At 52.5% G+C, this 17,804-nt stretch overlaps 1 protein-coding gene across 29 annotated transcripts in view; it reads left to right on the top strand.

Annotated features, from left to right (window-relative positions):
* Positions 1 to 17,804, top strand: part of TNS1 (tensin 1) — a 222,684-nt gene that overhangs the window by 177,944 nt on the left and 26,936 nt on the right. For 12 of the 29 annotated variants that reach the window (XM_019717741.3, XM_019717740.3, XM_088794400.1 and 9 more), the window contains 7 exons: positions 6,122 to 6,208; positions 7,543 to 7,662; positions 11,289 to 11,485; positions 12,462 to 12,537; positions 15,930 to 16,022; positions 16,646 to 16,669; positions 17,195 to 17,233. In XM_019717741.3, the coding sequence (XP_019573300.2) occupies positions 6,122 to 6,208; positions 7,543 to 7,662; positions 11,289 to 11,485; positions 12,462 to 12,537; positions 15,930 to 16,022; positions 16,646 to 16,669; positions 17,195 to 17,233 (636 nt within the window). The remainder of the gene's footprint in view (positions 1 to 6,121; positions 6,209 to 7,542; positions 7,663 to 11,288; positions 11,486 to 12,461; positions 12,538 to 15,929; positions 16,023 to 16,645; positions 16,670 to 17,194; positions 17,234 to 17,804) is intronic. The other 17 variants (XM_074313061.2, XM_074313052.2, XM_074313071.2 and 14 more) reach the window with 10 other exon arrangements.

Below are 17,804 nucleotides of genomic sequence, written 5' to 3'. Positions count from 1 at the left end.
ACAGCCATCACACCTCAGCAGACACTGCTTTAGCCTAGAGAAGAGGCTGTCAGGAACCCACCCACTAGCCATCTCTTCCTGCATTCATTGTCTGTTAGGCTCTAAGGTAGGCATTAAGTTCCTGTCCTCAAGGATCTTATAGTCTAGTGAGGGGACAGGTACACAGACGTAATTCCAACAGAGTGCAATGTGTGTTATTATACAATAGAGATGGGGACCAAAGCCCCAGAGCCTGGGGAAATCAAGGCTTACCACCTGGGATAATCAGGGAAAACTTCCTAGAGGTGGTGACTTTGGGGCTAGAGTATAGATTTTCTAGGCAGAGAGGAGATGCTCTCTGCAACTGCCTGCTCTGCTCTCTGTCCTCAGATTTTAGTTTTTTTGGGGAAAGCATGGAGAAGGCTGGAAGGAGATCTCTATAGACTTGAATTCCCTCTTGGGCTTTCCCAGGGGCGTAATGAAGCCTCAGAGGGTATCCTGAAGCCCTTGAGCTCCATCTGAGTGTTTAACCATCTGAGTGTTCAACCCTGCTGGGTCCTTTGAGGATATTTCTCTGTTTCTGGGGAGCCCAAGATCCCCCTTCTTGTCCAGCTATCCTGTTAGTCCTTCCTTTAGGACCAGCTTTGTATGGGAAGCAGTCACTGAGAATGAAGCTTCATTTCCTATCAGAACATGAATGTGCTTGTCTTTCTGGAGAGAGGAGATATTGTGGAGCAACCAGAAAAGCTTCATGGGGAAATAAAGGCAAGAAATGGCAGAGTGTGCAGGGCCATGTTGGGAGTGACAGGAAGGGTTCCCTTCCTTCCCACTGGCCTAAGCCTATGACCATTTCACTGGGGCAGCCAAACTGGGCAGGAAATTCTATGGTTTTGTTTTGTTGTGAGGTAAAGCCCAGGCAGGGGTGCCCCAGAGACTGGTGCTGGGGGTGGGGGTTGTGCCAAGGTCCTCAGCAAACAGGGTGGTGGAAGCTCAGGGCGGAGAAGAAAAGTCTGGGCAGCTGACTTTTCCCTCCACTCCTTTCCCTAAATTTAGGGGAAGCTGAGTCACCATGCCAGCTGCATGGAGGGAGGGAGACTCCCTCCCTGAGAATGGACGTTGGTTTGGAGAAGTGGCGGGGGTAGGCCAGCTGGCTGTTGGACTGGGCCCTGGACCTGGGTGTGGGGGCATGGACGTCCTGCTCCTGTTCCTCAGAGCAGAGCACAGTCCCCAGTCCAACTATCGGTAACTTGAAATTGGTCATAATGGAAGTATTTCCACCATGGAAACTGGCAATCAGGGCTTAATCGCTCCTGGAGAGCTGGAGTAGCAGCACATCATTGTTTTTACCTTTGATCAAAACACAGGAACCCTAGGCATGAAAGAAAGGCTCCATGGGGTGGTCCAAATGGGGCTACTGTCTTCTGCTTTCTCCCACATCTGGGCTCCCCTACTTCTTTGTCAGAAGAGATGCTTTCTTTCTTGGTTTTGTTGAAGGCAGAGGAATGGGGTCCTCTCATATTTTATAGAGTTGGGTGGTGGCCTGAGGAATAGTGACCCTCTAGCCTAATGATAGGCAGGATCCAGGAACCTTTTCTCTGGGGAGCAGGATGGATTTCCTCCCCCTACTAAAACCCTTTTGTATAGCTCTCCTGGAGCTTACTCAAGAGGAAGCCATACCTGAATGGTCCAGGAAGCATGTCCATCTTGTAGCGCATCTCCCCTCAGCCTTTTTTCTCCTACTAGCTTCCACGGTCTTGACTATCAACCTCCATATCCTATAGCTGCTCAGTCTTTGGCTGCCAAGAAGTCACTTTCCCCATAGGAAGGGGGTGATATTGTTGGCACATCTCTGCTCCCATCTCCTCCACCAACTGCGAGTGACTCAGTCAGGAGAAGGGATGAGATGTATAGAGGGGACAGATATATTTGGTTTCCAGGGCTACAAAGGGGCTTCTTTGGTCCATGTCCTGTCATGAACAGTATTTCTTATGTCAGCAGGTTCTGCTCGCACAGCTTCTTTAGTAGCCCTTCAGTGTGTCTGCATTGCTTATGGAGATAAAGGCATATAGGCAGGATCGATGTGCAGAATAGTCTAGGAGCCAGGGAGGATAGACTTCCAGCACCACCTCTTTCTGCTCATTCTACATGCTTCTGCAAGCAGCTGGAACATAAGCTATAACATGAGGGAGAGCCCCTTCATGGCTGTCAACTTGATCTCGTTTCTCCTGGCTTTTCTCTCTTGGATCTGCCTTTTTCTCCTTGGCTGCCCTTCATACCTCAGTACCATCTCCCTGGTACATTCCGCTTTGATTCAACCCCCACTTATATTTTATTTCAGCTTAGATCACAGAGAATGTAGGGGGAGTTTTCTTAACTTGATAAAGGGTAGGTACCAGAAACCTGTAGCACACATCATACTTTCTTGTGAAACATTAGAAACATCCCTATTATAGCCAGGGACAAAATAACGATACCTGCTATCACCACTCCCATTTAACGTTGTATTGGATGTCCTAGCCAGTGCAATAAGACAAGAAAAAGAAATAAGAGTCAGAGTTGGTGATTCCAGTCAAGTTATCTTACCCTCCTGATTCTGTGACTGGACTGATCTCAGATATCTCTAGAGGGAGAAATTTTGATCCATGTTAGAAATAAGATTTGGATCTTATCCTTAAGGAATCTAGAGTTTAGTAAGGGGGGAAAAAGAACTGGAACTTTAAAATGAAGTCATTCATAATAAGGGAGGTATGCAGAAAGTCCTGCGAGGAAAAAGGAGATATTACTATCAGCTAGAGAGATTAGAGGGGCTCTGTATTGAGTGTAGGTTTTAACCAGAGCCTTGGACAATGGGTAGGATTTTGAAAGTGAATGGGGTCATTGGAGACAGAGAGAGTTCGTCGTGAAGACAGGAAAGCATACAAATGTTTGAAGAATAGAGTAGACTGAGAGCATATAGATTGTGTGTGAGAGAGTCAAGAAAGGTAGCCTGTGACCTGCCTCGGGTTGGCCTTAAATGCCAGACTAAGGAGCTTAAATCTTACCTAGCAGCAATGCAGGAAGCCGTTTCTGTGTTTTAGTCAGGAGAGTATGCCAAGCTGTAGCTTAGGAAGATTTACCTGGTGGGTGTGGGCAGGAAGGATGCTAAATGGGAGTGACTTTGAGCCGGAGATGTAGGAGCTTATTAGATAGTCTAGGTGACGTGGACTGGATTAGGGTGCTGACCATGGAAATGAAAAAGAAGAGAGGGATGCCGAGGATGCTGTGCACGTGGTGGGTGTTTACAAACTGATTGGATGTAGTGGGTGAGGGAGGCGGGACATCACAGATGGTTCTGAGGCTCCATGCAGAGAAGCAGAATGATGGTCCCATGAACAAGCTGGGAATTGGGAGGAAGAGCAAGTTTGGTGTAAGATGAAGACCTCAGGGTTAGCTATGTCAAGTTTGAGGTGATGATGGAGCCTCCAGGTGGAGATGTATGGAAGGCAATTGAACACCCAGAATTGGAGCTTGAAAGAGTAGAAGGAGCTATAGATTTTGGGGTCATCCTCACAAAGGTGAAGTTTAAAGCTTTGGGCATAGATGAGCTCTCTATGTCAGAGGGCATGGGGAGAAAAGAACTTAGGCCAGTTAGTCAGGAGGGGAATGGAGGCTGTACAGGGGACTATGAATGAATGCTCAGGACCGTGGGTCATCACAGAAGTCAGGATAGGAGAAGGTTTCCAGGGGGAAGGTGGGGGGTTAGCAACGTCACTGTGGAGAGGCCATGAGGATTGAGAAAAATGCATTGGGCTTGCCAATTAGGTGGTCCCAGTGATTCTCAAAGGCATATTTTCAGTAGCGTGATGGTGACAGAAGCCAGACTGAGCGATTGAAGAGCGAGTGGAGAGGGAGTGCAGATGGCATGTCAACTACTCTTTTGAGTGGTTTTGTGCTAAAAGGAGAGAAGATGGTAGCTAAAGAGGGTAGCAAGATATTGAGAAAAAAAATTTTTTTTTTTTTTGGTAAATATGGGAACCATAAGGATGTTTTTAGGGGAAGGAGAGAGGTTGAATATGGAGAGCAGAGGGAGAAGAAAAAGATATGAGAGAGAGAAATAAATTGGTAGAATGAAGTCTCTAAGGAGGCAAGTGGGGATAGGCTGAGGAGCCTAGGTGGATAATTTAGGCTCAACCGGACAGTGAGATACCTCTTCATGAAATAATAAAGGATAGATACAGATATAGGGAGATGCTGGTGTCAAGCTTTGGGAACTTAAATTGAGAACCCAGTTTTTGCATTCTATCATGGAAATAGGAGATGAGAGCAAGGCCCATCTGATCATTCAGCTCGAGCCCTTAATCTGGGCTATCTGCTAGTCTAGGCTCTGGAAAAACGGTGGTCAACCAAAGAGGTAAAAATCTTTGCCTTCATGGTGGAAATAGACAATAAACAAACAAGCAAATACATACATAACATGTCAGATGGGTGATAAGTGCCATAGAGATAAAATAAAGCAGTGAAGTGCCGGTGAGGGTGGGTGGATGGTTGCACTTTACATAGGATGGTCAGGGAAGGCTTCTCTGGGTAGTGAGAGAGTGTGCCAGGTGGAACAGCACGTGCAAAGGCCCTGAAGCAGGAGTATACCTGACATGGGGAGTATAGGGGGACACGAAGTCAGAGAGGTGATGGGAATGGGGGCCAGCTTACATGGGCCTTACAGGTGATTGCAACAATCTACCTGGTCTTTTACTTGGTGTGGTGTGAGTAGCCTTGGGAAGGATTTGGGCAGAGGAGTGACTTCATCTGACTTGTTCTAAAAGGATCAATGTGGCCTGGATGGAAGGAGGAAGACCAGTTAGGAGGCTGCTGATATGGACCAGGACGGTATGTGTGGTGATAGTGAGAAGTGCTCAGATTGCAGACGTTTTGGAGGTGGAACCATCAAGATTTATAGACAGACTAGACATGGATGTGAGAGAAAGAAAAAGTGAAGGTGTTTGACCTGAGCAACTAAAGGATGGAGTTGCTATTTGTGGAGATGGGTACAAATGTGCAAATGTGAGAAGAGCCAGCTTAGAGGGGATATCAGAAGTGTGACTTTCGCCATGTTAGATTTGAGAGGCACATAAAACATCCAAGATGGTGGGATATATGAATCCGGAATTTCAGGGGAGAGGTTAGAGCTTAGAAATGTGGGAGGTGTCACTAGGGGGATGTCATGTAACGCATGCCACTGCATGCTGTCACCTGGGGGGGAGCACAGGTAGAGGAAAGGTCCCAGGAGTGAGTCCTGGAGTGTCATCCAAACACATTCAGTGGTTGCAGACGCGGGAAGAACCAGCAAAGAAACTGATATGGAGCTGTAGCAAAGTAAAGGAAAGCTAAAAGAGCATCATTCCCTGGAAGCCAGGCCAGGGGGATACTGGCTGCTGGGAGGCCCCTGTGTGTGAAGGTGACGTGGGAGTCTGCAAGGGTGAATAAAAGAATGACATAGCAGGTCCTTCTAATGCATCCGGGGAGGCTCGTTTTAGGGACTTTTCAGTGGTACTCAGCAGCTTTTGGCAGGAGTAGAAAACCCTAAGTGGCTCCCTCAGAAGAGGATTACTAAGGTAGGTGTGATGGAAGAATAAAGGGCTGAAGGATGCTTGGATGCTAAGGAGTCATGACCCTTGGGCTCAGACCGGCAGTTATGGCTGAATCCAGGGAGAGGCAGGTGACCGTGAGAGGAGAGAAGACCTGGTGGGGCCATGCTGATGACGTGTGGCCAACAGGATTGAAATCTAGTCCCAGGCTGGCACCTTCTTGGTTCCACGCTGGGGTTAGAAATTAGAGGGACGTGGAGTCTTGCCGGACAGCAGCAGGTCCACTGGCGCTCGGGAGAAGCGAGACCCTGGATCTGCCCTCTTTTCTTGCCTGACACCCTCCCCAACCTCCCTCCAGTGTGTGGCCAGATCCAAGACTCCAAACATCAACTAATCTTGATTTTTCTCTTTGTTTTTGTTTTGTTTCGTCTTGTTTAATGCCGCGTCCCTTTCGTTCTTCGTGTGTCCTATGTCCATCTGTCACGTGTGCCATGGGCGTGGTGCCTTCCTTGCCTGGTGTCATCCCTTCCCTTCCTGCTTGCCTCCCCTCCCTGCCGGCTCCCCTGGGGTGGGGTGGGCAGCGTACAACGCCAGACTGCAGGGCATTGGGCAAAGTGTCAGCTACCGGCACCCTCCTCTCCACCGGCTCCGATCTTCTTCCCTCTCTGGTTGGTTCCTCTCCCCCCCCTTCCCCCTTTATAGCTCCTTGGCCCTCACCTGAGTTATAGCTCAGTTTTTCTCTCTTCCTCTCCTTTTTCATGTGCTATTCCTTCTAAACTTTTGACCACTTTCTTCCTCTCATTTTTCCATTTCCTCCTCACTCCTTCTTCCTCTTCTGTTCTTTCTCCCCCTTTCATATTCTCTTGCCCCGTCCCCATTCCTTTTCTCACTGCATCCCTTCTCTCTCCTTGCCCACTCCTCCCTTCGCCCTCTTTCCCTCCCCCCCCCTTCTGCATGAGCTAGTGCTCCCACTTTTGCATGGACAAACTGGTGCTTCTAGCCTTGGCCTTACCTGCTGGTAACAGCATCTGAGGTAACTAGACTAACTTCCAGGTTTCCCGTGGACATGTAGGTCTTTGCAATAAAGTGCTCAGTGAGGGCTTGGGACAGCCCAGCTCTCCGGCCACCCTGGCCAGACCATCACGGCTGCTGGGCCAGGGCCTCAGCAGGAGCCAGGCTGTGCTTTGCATGGGCCACTGGGCATAAGACAAAGAGTGGTGCCCCAGCTCCTGCTGCTCTGTGTACACTTGAGTACAGCACTCCCCGGGGACAGAGCACCTCCTGTGACCTCATCCCTAATTTTTGATTCCAGGACCCATGGCCCAGAGTCAGAGGTCCTGGGTATGGTCCTAACTCTGCCTGTGACCACCTCTGTGACCTGGGCAAGTCTCGTTATTACCCAGAACTCAGTTTCCCCATGTGAAAAATGGAGGATCACAGCCCTGCTGTGTGTATTTTGCATGGTGCCTTGATGTGTTCCATCATGGCAGACTCTTCATCAAGGGTCACGTTGCTCTATTTGAGGGTGATGTCGCCTACCACCTCTGCCCCGGTCTCTGGGACATACAGGCCATACATAGGCTGTTAGCCTGGGAAAGGTATCACCTCATCCTTTCCCTGCTCCTCGGAGCCCAGAGGTCCAGGTCAGGGAGAAGAGGCTGCTTCGGCTCGCCCCACGCTATGACCTTGAGCAGTTCCGGGGAAAGGCTTAGGAGTGGTGGGAACCGTTGACTTCCAATGGCAATCTCTGGTGCTTTCCCGGACCCTCCTTCTCCTCGTCCATGGACAATGGGGAGATGGCTTTAGCAGAACGGCTCTGTCCACCTCCTGTCCTCTCCCTCCACCTTTTTCTCGGCCCAGTGGTGGGGAGTGCAGTGTTCAGCTGGGCCTGGGTTTGGGGCAGTTCTGGGGTGGTGGGCCTGTCCTGAGGGGAGCTGGCATGGCTTGCCCTGGGGCTGCTAGTGTGATCGCCGTGTGGCTTTCTGGTGCCCTGGCCCAGCAGGTGGCCTCCCGGATCGCCTCGCTTCCGGAGCCCCAGGCATGCTGTTGGACACCCGGCCCTGCCTCCTGGATCTGAGGAATCCAGTCTTCTGGAAATGGGAAGGCTGGAAAGAAGAGCTGGGTCTGTGGGGGTGGAGGTGGCCAGGCTGGGAGAAAGCCTGTCACAGGGGTGTTTGTCCAGGGGACCCTGGAGTGGTGGGTGGCTGTGCTCTGCCAGAGTGTGTTCATTGATGTGTGTTAGGTTTACAGCCCCCAGAATTTGCAGTGTGTGTGTGTGTGTGTGTATGTGTGTGTGTGTGTGTGTGGTGAAGACGATGCAGTGCCTCAGCTCTGGCCCGCTTCCGGGGAGCCTTGGAGCCTACTGCTCCATGAAACACAGCACCGTCCTGGGGGGTGGAATGAGGAACCCCGGAAAATGAGGCTGTTCTGGAGCCCTTCTCTTCGTGTCTGGCAGCCTGTGTGGAGGCCCTGGGCTGCGGTGACCACTGTCCCGCAGGCTGTGGGGCAGGCCCAGTGCCCACAGAGAGTGGGCAGTCCTCAGGACGACAAAGAGCTTCTGCATCTAGCTCATTATCATTCCAAAGGCGCTGCCTTGCTAGGGGCATCCCACCCCTCATGCTCCTGGGGCTGGAGGCTTCCCAGCTAAAGCTTCCAGAGTCCCGCCAATGCCCCTTTCCTCCTTTCTTTATGAGTTTCCTCTGGCCCTACGGTCTCCTGCTGGGCAAGGGGCTGACTGTAGAGGTTCTGAGGGTGATGGACCTCCCGCTATTGCTGTCGGGTGAAAGCTGTGTGTGTGCGCAAGTGGGTGTATGTGTATATGTGCGTGTTTGCCTGCGTGTGGAGGGCATGGAGCACACAGAGACACAGGCTCTGAGAGCGAGAGGATGGAGCCTAGGACTGAGAAAGCCTGGGGTCAGGGTAGTGGAAGGGAGGAGGGTAGTGGGGGTGCAGGCCTATTTTTATTATCAGTCTCTAGGATGTGAGGGGGGTGTTCTCTCTCTGACGCTGGCTGTCAGCTTGTGTCCAGACGTCCCAGCTTGGCTGAGGAACAATGGGGCTCTCTTCTCTCCCCTCCGCCCTGCTCTGTCTCCCCTCCCGTAGGGAAAGACAAGAGAGAGGGGACATGGCTCTCCAGGCACTGACGGGCAGATCTGGGCCTGCCAAGGGGGACAACAGTGAGACACTGTGTTCAAAGAATGTGAGAAGCCCTGGCTTGTCACTAGTGCTGTGGGGCGCTCTGGAGTGGGCGGGGCTGTCCCGTGGGACTGGAATGCGGGGTCTTTCCCCTTTTGCAGAGGGAGGCTCTTCAGCAGTGCCCTAGCTCTTTGGGCGTCATTCTGGCCATCTGCCTGCCTCTGGACAGAACACGCTCCCATGTGCCGATCTGGTGGCCATGGAGAGGAGACTTGAGGAGCTGAGATGGTTCTCAGATGTGCAGCTGCCTTGTGCTAGGGACTCCCATCCTCCACAATTGGGAAGCCCCTCCAGCAGCTGTCCAGACTCCCCTCTGGGTGTTGAAACCATCTGCAGCACTGAACATAGAAGGTGTTTTGGGCGCACTGGGGAGAATGTTTTCTGTCCCTCTGGGAGATTCAGGGCCTCAAATGGAAACAGACCCACTTTTCAAGGGCAGACATCAGATCCCACTCAGGGCAACTGACCACTCTCGCCAAGGCGCAGGGACCTGCCAGCCAGAGCCTGTGGGCTGGGTGAGCCAGAACTGAGACCAGCCCTAATGCCTTGCTGTTAACTTTGGGGATGAACTTAGTTGCAAACCCCAAGAGCCTTTCCCGAAGGAGCCTCCTTTGTCACAATTATTGTTAGAAAATCAATGGCTATGTCTGTTTCTCTCTAATGTTTTTGCTAGGAACAAAACCGGCAGTAATGCTGAACCGAGCTACCCAGGAGGCCTGAGGGGAAGGGGGCTCGGTGTGGGAAGGAGAAGCATGGTCAAGGGCAGGGGTGCCCACAGGTGTAGTGGGAGATGCAGGCTGCTTCTCTGACAGCTGGGGACCTGGGTTTGCTGTAGAGTCCGCACGCTGCTCAACCCTTTCAGATCCGTGCCCCATCTTTCATCTGGCCCCCAGTTAGGACTATGCAACCTCCCTTTTTCTATTCTGAAAATCAGGGCACTATCAGGTGAGGGGCTCAGATGCTTTAAGTAGTTTGTGAGTCTAGATTACGGTCTCCATTTGGGTTCCTTTTTCTCAGTTGAGATGGCAGGCAGGCTGCCTCTGAATAATAAAGAGCCCAAAGTGGAGACTCGAACCTCCCCCACCCGACCCCCCTCCCCGGGTACCTTCTGCATTTGTAAATGTGTGCCAGTCCGGCTGCTCTCCAGACAGGGCCTCTAATTATGGGAGAGTATGAGCGTGTGTTTTGGAGTGTGTGTGTGTGTGTGTGTGTGTGTGTGTGCGTGTGTGCGTGTGTGTGCGTGTGTGTGTGTGGTGTCCATCCATCTCTAGACTTGGCAGCCGGTGGCTGCTATTCATGACAACTAAGAAGGCTTCCCAGCATGTGCTTCTCATGGCAACCTCAGTGGCTTTGCCAGGGGGGAGCTGGGAGGCCTCCTGGGGTATGCAGACCCCACTGTGGATAATAGATGATGATTCAGTCTGAATGAGGGCGATTTCTGCTTGGCTGCACTGGCACATTTCTAGGGGCCAGTGATGTGTTCATGTGTGCGTGTGTGTGCACGTGTGCCATGGGGCAGTGTTCCCAGGTGTGCTGGCATGAGGCTGGTCCGGTCAGGATCCCAGTCCCATGTGACCTTTGGTAAGTCCCGGCACTTCCTCTCACCTCACCCGCTCTTGGGTGGTGGTGAAAGCAGCGCTGAGAATCTCCAGGCACGAGATAATCAGGGTTAGGAGCCCGCCCTCAGGCTGGGTCTTGGCCTCTGGGGCCCGGGGGAGTAAGTTTTTCTAGGATTCTGGAGCCAGCTCAGTGAGGCCGTGGGTTCTGTGCCTTGGCCCAGCTGTGGGAAGAGGGAGTGGGAAGGAAGGAGGGTGGGGTTAGCAATATCCCCAGGCCTGTGGAATGGAAGGAAGTACAGAAAAGCAGATGGAACACATAGCTCGAGCTCTTTGCCTGCTGTTCTGTTGGGAGGGAACCAGGGCCATGTTTGGGGCAAGAAAATGGGCGGGTGGTAGCTAAGGGGCCAGCATAAGGGAAGTTGGTAAGGTTTCTCAGTTACACTGGATGAAGGTAGGGGACCCCAGAGAAGGCCAGCAATATTCCAGGGGCCAGTTGGGGCCAGGGACTTTATAAGAAGACTTAGTCGTTTCTTTGTGTCTTCTTGGGGGCACCATTTGTAAGATGATGCACTATTCGCTCTTTCCAGAAGTTCTTCCCATGGGCCTGGTGTTGCTTGTTGGTTGATCAGTCGCCTTGGAGACTGCCTCTCCTCCCTCCACCTTCCCTCATTTGCCTGGAAGCTCTGGCCCTCTGCCTCCAGGCCTTGGAAAGAGTTGACATCTGTTTCTTGTATCAGTCCTTTGTGCTCTGGGCCCCAACCCTGTGCGGGGTAGATTCCTGGTGAAGGCCAGCCCAGCCTCAGCAGGTCCCCCACCCTGCAGAGAAACTCCCGGTGTGGACAGAGGGAGGCTGGGGGGAGGTGCAGAGGGGAGACAGGCCCAGTTCCAGCATGGCCCCTGAGCTTGCGCTGTCTTCTCTGGGGGGAATTAGGCCCGATCGATCTTTTCTCGCACAATATGCTCATTGCCTTCTCTGCCTTGCCATTCCTCCCAGGAGTGAAGGCTCGGGAGAAGCAGCCTGCGGAGCCCCCAACCCCTCTTCGGAGGCGGGCGGCCAGTGATGGACAGTATGAGAACCAGTCTCCAGAACCCTCATCCCCCCGGAGTCCCGGGGTTCGTTCCCCTGTCCAGTGCGTCTCCCCAGAGCTGGCTCTCACCATCGCTCTCAATCCTGGAGGGCGGCCCAAAGAGGTGAGTCCTTGGGCTGCATCCTGGGGACACAGAGGGTGGCAGAGCCCACTTGAACTCACCAGGAACCTGACGGTCAATTGGGTGGCACTGACACTCCAGGAAACCCGGTAATTTTTCCTCCTTGCGTTCTCACCCTAGGGTTCTGGCATGTGGAATCTGGAGCCCATTTCCTTCCCTAAATCGCGTTTATGCCCATGTCTTCCATTAACACTGACCTTGAGATCCCCTCTTGACTCCTAAAGAGCGCCCTTGAGTAGGGTGTTAAGGATCTTGGGTATGACATAGGGAACCACAGTCTCTAAACTCCAAATCGGATCACATAGACTGACAAAGGTTTTTAAGCCCTTTCTAGACATAGGGTTTTCTCCACAGATCTAATTTCAATGCCAAATGTTTGCTGAGACATTTCCATGGTTTGAGGCAGTCAGTAGGTTTTAAACTTCAGCATGCCTGACAATCACCAGGCAGTTTGTTAACATGTAGATTCCCAAATCCATCTCCAGAGATTCCAGCATGTTAGCTCTGGGATGGGGCCCAGGAATCTGCATTTGAAACACGCACCCTGGAAGATTGTGATGCGAATAGTCCGTATCTGATAAAATCCAGTCTGAGTCATTCTGGGCATGAATGGCTTTTGGACATCTTTTCTCTTCTGCCTTCTGCCAGGACCTGAGTTCCCTGCCCCCAGTCCCTTCTCTTTGGCGCTATTCTGAAATATTTCCAAGGCAGGTTCTCCTGACTTCCATCCATGCTAGACCATGGCCTTAAAAATAGCCACTTTCTGTTCTCTCAGCTACAGGGAGTTGTTGGGAACTTGAATGGACAGGATCTCCCTTTGACCTCTGTTTACCTGGGGAGGGGTGGGTGGTCAGGCTGGTGAGGGGCTTCGTGGGCTAGTTAACTGGGAAATGCCTCCTTCTCAAAGTCATGGCCACCAGTGTAGCCACTTTTTCTTCCCCTTGTTCTTCTCCTGCAGCCCCATCTGCACAGCTACAAGGAAGCCTTCGAGGAGATGGAGGGAACCTCCCCGACCAGCCCACTGCCCAGTGGAGGTAAGAGCTCCACGCCCAGCTCTCCTGAATCCCCTCAGGCCCCTATCTTAACCCCTGCCTGTGTAAGTATCCCAGGTTTGGGGTGGGGACGGTGCTGGCCAAGTTGGGCAGAGCCAGAATCTGCCCCTTCGCATCCCTAATGGCTCATTTCACTTCACTTTGCCTCCCCACTTCTCTTTTTTTCTGTTGTCCACACTCACACATCTAAGGATGCGGCAGCCCGAGTCTTAGGATTCTTGGCTGACTGCCCATGGGGCCCCTGGGGCCCCTGGGCTCCCATCGTATGGAAGTTTCCTAGTTATTGAGAGTCTTTGCATCCTTCGCACAAAAACATCCCTACCCTAAAGTGTGCCTTTGTGACTTGCTGGTGTGTCTCAGAGACACCCCTTCACCTTCTTGCTTCCGACCCTCATCTCTGTGTGCTTCCAGGCACCTCCTTTAGTTTCTATCAAGGAAACACAGGCCCAGAACGCTTGGGCTGACCGAGTCCCCATCTCACCTGTCCTCGGCCTCCAGGCAGGCGCATTTAGTCTGCACCCCTGAAACGCTCATGGGAGACGCAAACCCCCAAAGGGCAGAGGTAGTTCCACCCAGAGAAAAGACCCAGATGAGCACAGCAGTGGGACAGGGGTCCTTTCTGTGGTAGAAGAGACATGAAGAGGGGCTGCAGGAGGCCCTTGTGGGAAAGCAGTAATGGAATCAGGCTACGAAGGACTCAGACTCCCCTTGAGAAGCCCGAGTTAGTAGAGATGGAAGAGGCTGGTGTTGCTCTGGGTTTGGGTTGGCTGGGCTCGGCCTAAGCTATGCATTTGCCCTGGTGAGAGGGGAGGCGGGTGAGGGCGGCGTAGCTGGAGCTGGCCGTGCATTCCCTGGTGGCTGGCTGGCCTGCTGAAGGAGGAATGTGGCACCAGTACCTGACCCTTGCACCAGGAGAACTCATGTTGGCTGCCATCTTGGGCATGCAAGAGGCTGAAGTTGTGACTAGAAGCCAGGGTTCTCCTTAAAGCAGTGCTGGCCAATATAACACAAGCCACGTTTGTGGTTTAAATTTTTTAATAGCCACATTGAAAACCTAACAGGAAACTGAAGAAATTAAATTTAGTGATTTCTTTTTATTAACCCTAAATATCATTTCAATAGGTAAATCAATATAAACATAGTAATGAGTTATGTTTCAATCTTTTTAAAAAATGTAAAAAGAAACTGGTGAAACTAATTTTAATAGGTTTTATTTAACCCCAAAGCTCTAAAATATTATCATTTCACCATGTAATGATATATTGAGATATTTTGTGTTCTTGTTTCACACCAAATCTTTGAAATCTGGTGAGTGTGTTATACTTCCAGCTCTCAGTTCAGACTGGCCACACTGCAGGTGCTCGAAAGCCCCTGTGTGGCTCTCGGCTGCCATACTGGACAGTGCAAGCCCCGGCAATCTGCTCAGGAGACAGCTCTGTGGCCTTTTATGACTCTGTGAAATCTCTCTCCCTGGTCTTACCCTTCACCCTCATACCTGCTCTGATTCCCTGTTGGTCCAAATCGCCAGGATCTTGGCCATTACCCTGTTTTGGACAGAAGCCATGTGGGCTGAGCTTGGGTTGGGTTTTGCCACTTGTTCTGTTTCTATTCTTCTTTCTCTCCCCTTGGCCAGCCCTGGGTGCCCCAGCAGGGAGAATAAGTCAGAGGTTTCATCCATGCACAGGGCTGAGAGAGAGGACAGAGGCGGAGAAATGTAAGGAATTCTCTCAGGAAGCAAAAGCCTTGTCTGGCTTTGGGGCCACCCCCTCGTCTGCCTCAGCAAAAGGGCCAGACCCTGGGGACTAGGGGCATGAGCGAGTAGGGAACTGGAGGTACACGAGGGTAACCAAGAGAAGCCTCCCAGACTTGGGGGCTGGAGAGCCATCGTGGTCATTCCATGGACAGTGGCCTCTGAGGCTGGGCTCATTCTTTCATAGTTAATTATGTTCAAATTCATTTGTCTGACAAACATGAATAAGTGCTTGGTAAGCGTCTATGGGAAGACACCTCTGTGCATATGTGTAGAGAGAGAGGGAGGGACAGAGACACACAGGCCTAGACCTACCCCATGCCTGGTCGTCCCCTCTGCTGTATTTGTCTGTTGGGCATCTAAGGACGGAGTGAGGCTGGAGTGCAGGACCACCCACTGGATCCCTACAATAACTACCTATTCCCGTGGACCTATGTACACACCTGCATGTACACGAATAAGTTACATACATTACTTGCATTGAGAGATAGTGTTTTTTGTTCATTTCCTCTAGGTCTCACTGCCTATTGGAAAAGGGAGGCAGGGCCCGGGAGGGTCCTGGACAGCTGAGGGCCACAGCTCGTCTGCTGAGGCTGTTGGTGTGGGGCAGGCAGCCTTGAACTGGGATGGGGCTGCATGTCCTCAGGGCCTGTGGCCTCTGCAGGCTTCAGATGGCTGTGATAGGAGAAACAGAGCTCATTTCTTTACTTTCCCTCAGAGGTGTGTTAGGAGACGTGGCAGCCGCCACTGAGACGTCTCGTGACTGGGCATAACAACCCCTCTGCAGATCAGCTCAGAGTCCAGCCTTGTCCTTGGCTGATGGGACAAAGCCTGACAGCCCTTTCTGACCTTGTGTGTTATGTGACACTTCTAACCCAGACAAGTGGTTTGGGAGGGAGCTGGGATTTGCACAGGGAGTTGGTGCTCTAGTCTGAGGATTGTGGAGATCGGCTTCTCCTTTTTCTAGAACATTGAGGTTTAGGGGGCACAGAGCCCCCCACTGAGAAATTCTGTCTTTCTGGGGTTTGCAAGGGACACACTTTGCTGGGGGTCAAAGATCTTTGGCTGCAGGCTGGCCTGGGGCCTCAGGGTTGGCATGGTTCTGCTGGTGATTCTTTCTCCTCCATCTCCCCTTTACAGGATGGTACTGTCTGGGGGCTTCATTTTCTTTGGTTCTCCTCTAAGTCCATCTAAGTGCCTGGTTTCAAAAGACTATATGTGTCTGGCAGGGAGTGAGAAGGGGAAGGAAGAGAAAATAACAAAGTCAGAGCTAGCCAAAGAAACTTGCATGTATGTTGCAAACCATGGCACGTAAGGGGACCTTAGCAAAGAAACTAAGAGCCTAGGGGAGGGAAGGATTTATCATGGTTGAGGGGAAGGGCCAGGATGAGGGCCCCACATCCTGTCTCCCTTTACCCTTTAAACTAATGTGGAGAAACACGGAGAAAAGAAAATGCAGTGGAGCCACAGCAGCACCCCCAGGGCTGGGGCTCCCCCTCCTGCGCCCACCCCTCTCTAATATGCCCTCACTTTTGGGGGCCCTCCATCCTGCCCCTCCTCATCACCCCACATCTCCCCACCCCGACGCTCACTCCCTGTGTCTCCCCTCTTCTTTCTGGCACAGTGCGCTCCCCTCCAGGTCTGGCCAAGACACCCCTGTCTGCTCTGGGCCTGAAACCCCACAACCCAGCGGACATCCTGTTGCACCCCACTGGTGGTGAGTGACTCTGGCTGGGTGGGAGGTGGTAGAGGAGGCCAGAGGGAGGCGTGGGGCGGTCAGGGGACTGACCCCTGGTTCTGGGCAGAGCAGAACCTCAGGACCTAATCAGAAAACCAGAGGTTGTAGGTTCTCCGGACCCTCCCAGAAACAAGGTGGCAGCCTGGGTTTGTGCCCATGCTGAGGTTGGGGGTGAGGGGGCTAGGTCCCTTTGCAGCTTTACTGCCCGTTGACATGTGGGGTCAATGCCATCACAGCGTGCTCTGACTTGGAGCGTTAGGGCCCTGGCCTCAGTGTCCTTGGAGTTGGTCTTCTCTCTGCCAGAAGCCTGGCTCCTCCATGCCTGTGTTCAGACACTTCCGTACACACACAGGTGCACACACGTGCATACACGTGCACACACACGCACACATGCCCACACACGCTCATACCCCAAGTTTACATCTCCTATGTCCTCGTCACATTTCTCAGCTCCTCTCCTTCCTGTGAGGGAAGGAGAAAGTGGGGGGCCCTGGGCCCTTAGTGGCCATTTTAAGCAGGCTGAGTCCAAAAACTTACTCCCTAGACTCTGGTTTTAGGGCTGGGCTGGGGCTCTGGTGGCCAACTCGGCTTCTTTTCCTTAGTCACCAGAAGACTGATCCTGCCAGGTAGGAGTGTAATGGCGTGCATGTGTGACCCACGGGACACACGACTGGGCACAGCCTCCCACTCAGGAGGTGTCTGCATGACCAGGGACACTGAGTCTCCAGGGAGAAGGGGGTGGGAGCTGCCTCTCACCTCACCATGTGAACACACTCTTGCTTGAGGCACAGCCCACAAAAGCCCTGGGGCAGGGGCTGTGACCGGGACACAAAGAACCGTGGGGGCCAAAGCCTGCTGCTCCGGACAGTGAGGCCCCCACACTGTGCCCTGAGGGCTGCCTTGCCCTGCAGCCTGAGGTCTTGTCAGGGTGGAGCTTATCCCTCACCCTGGGGTGCTTTGTGGAGAGTCACCGCTGCCCTGGCCTCACCCCAGCTTTCTCACCTCCCTTTTCTCAGCACATTTTCTCTCTCAAGAAATTATCTCTGTTAATTGACCTCTCTCTCTCTCCTTTTTGCTCTTGCTCTCTTCTTTATCACCTGCCTCTCTTGCCTGCCTCTCCTTCCTCCCCACCTCTCCTCATCTTCCCTCAGAGGAGGATGAGGGGAAGGAGGTGACAGAGCTTTCGGAAGGTAAGTGCAGGTTTGCTGTGTGTTGCTTCCCGCTGTCCAGCTCTGGGAATGGCTTTTTACACAGAGCTTGATGTGGCTGGCTGGGGGACAGGTCTCAAGTGACCAGGCACGTAGCCGCCTGCTCCCCACCCCCGGGTGGGAGCTGTCACCCCAGAGGCTTCCCGAGTCCTGACGGAGGAGCTCGCAGCGTGGGTTCAGGCGCAGCTAGTGTGGAGGCACTAGTGGTGCCACCTTGCTGACAAAATGCCCCTCTTGCCGCTGCCACCCCTAGTGGCATTTCCACCAGCCTGCCTGGGGCGCAGCAAGCCCCTTCAGAGGGTGAGGGCACTCATTAGTCCTTTTCCTGGAGGTACGCCACAGGCAGAGCTCAGAGCTCAGACCTCCATACAACTGACATTTAGGGCAAGACAGTGCTTAGCTGTGGGGGCTGCCTGTGCATGGTAGGATGTTTGGAAGCATCCCTGGCCTCTGCCTGCTACATGCCAGCAGCACCCACCCAGTCATGACAATCCAAGTGTCTCCAACATTGCAAATTTCCCCGGGGGGACAGTCTCCCCTATTTTAGAGCCAC

This window comes from Rhinolophus sinicus, chromosome 17, assembly GCF_057876585.1.
Source record: "Rhinolophus sinicus isolate RSI-liver-muscle chromosome 17, RSI-T2T, whole genome shotgun sequence".
In the NCBI taxonomy this organism is placed as follows: domain Eukaryota; kingdom Metazoa; phylum Chordata; class Mammalia; order Chiroptera; family Rhinolophidae; genus Rhinolophus; species Rhinolophus sinicus.
Note: the sequence above shows the minus strand (reverse complement) of the source record. Positions and strands in the feature narration are given on the sequence as shown.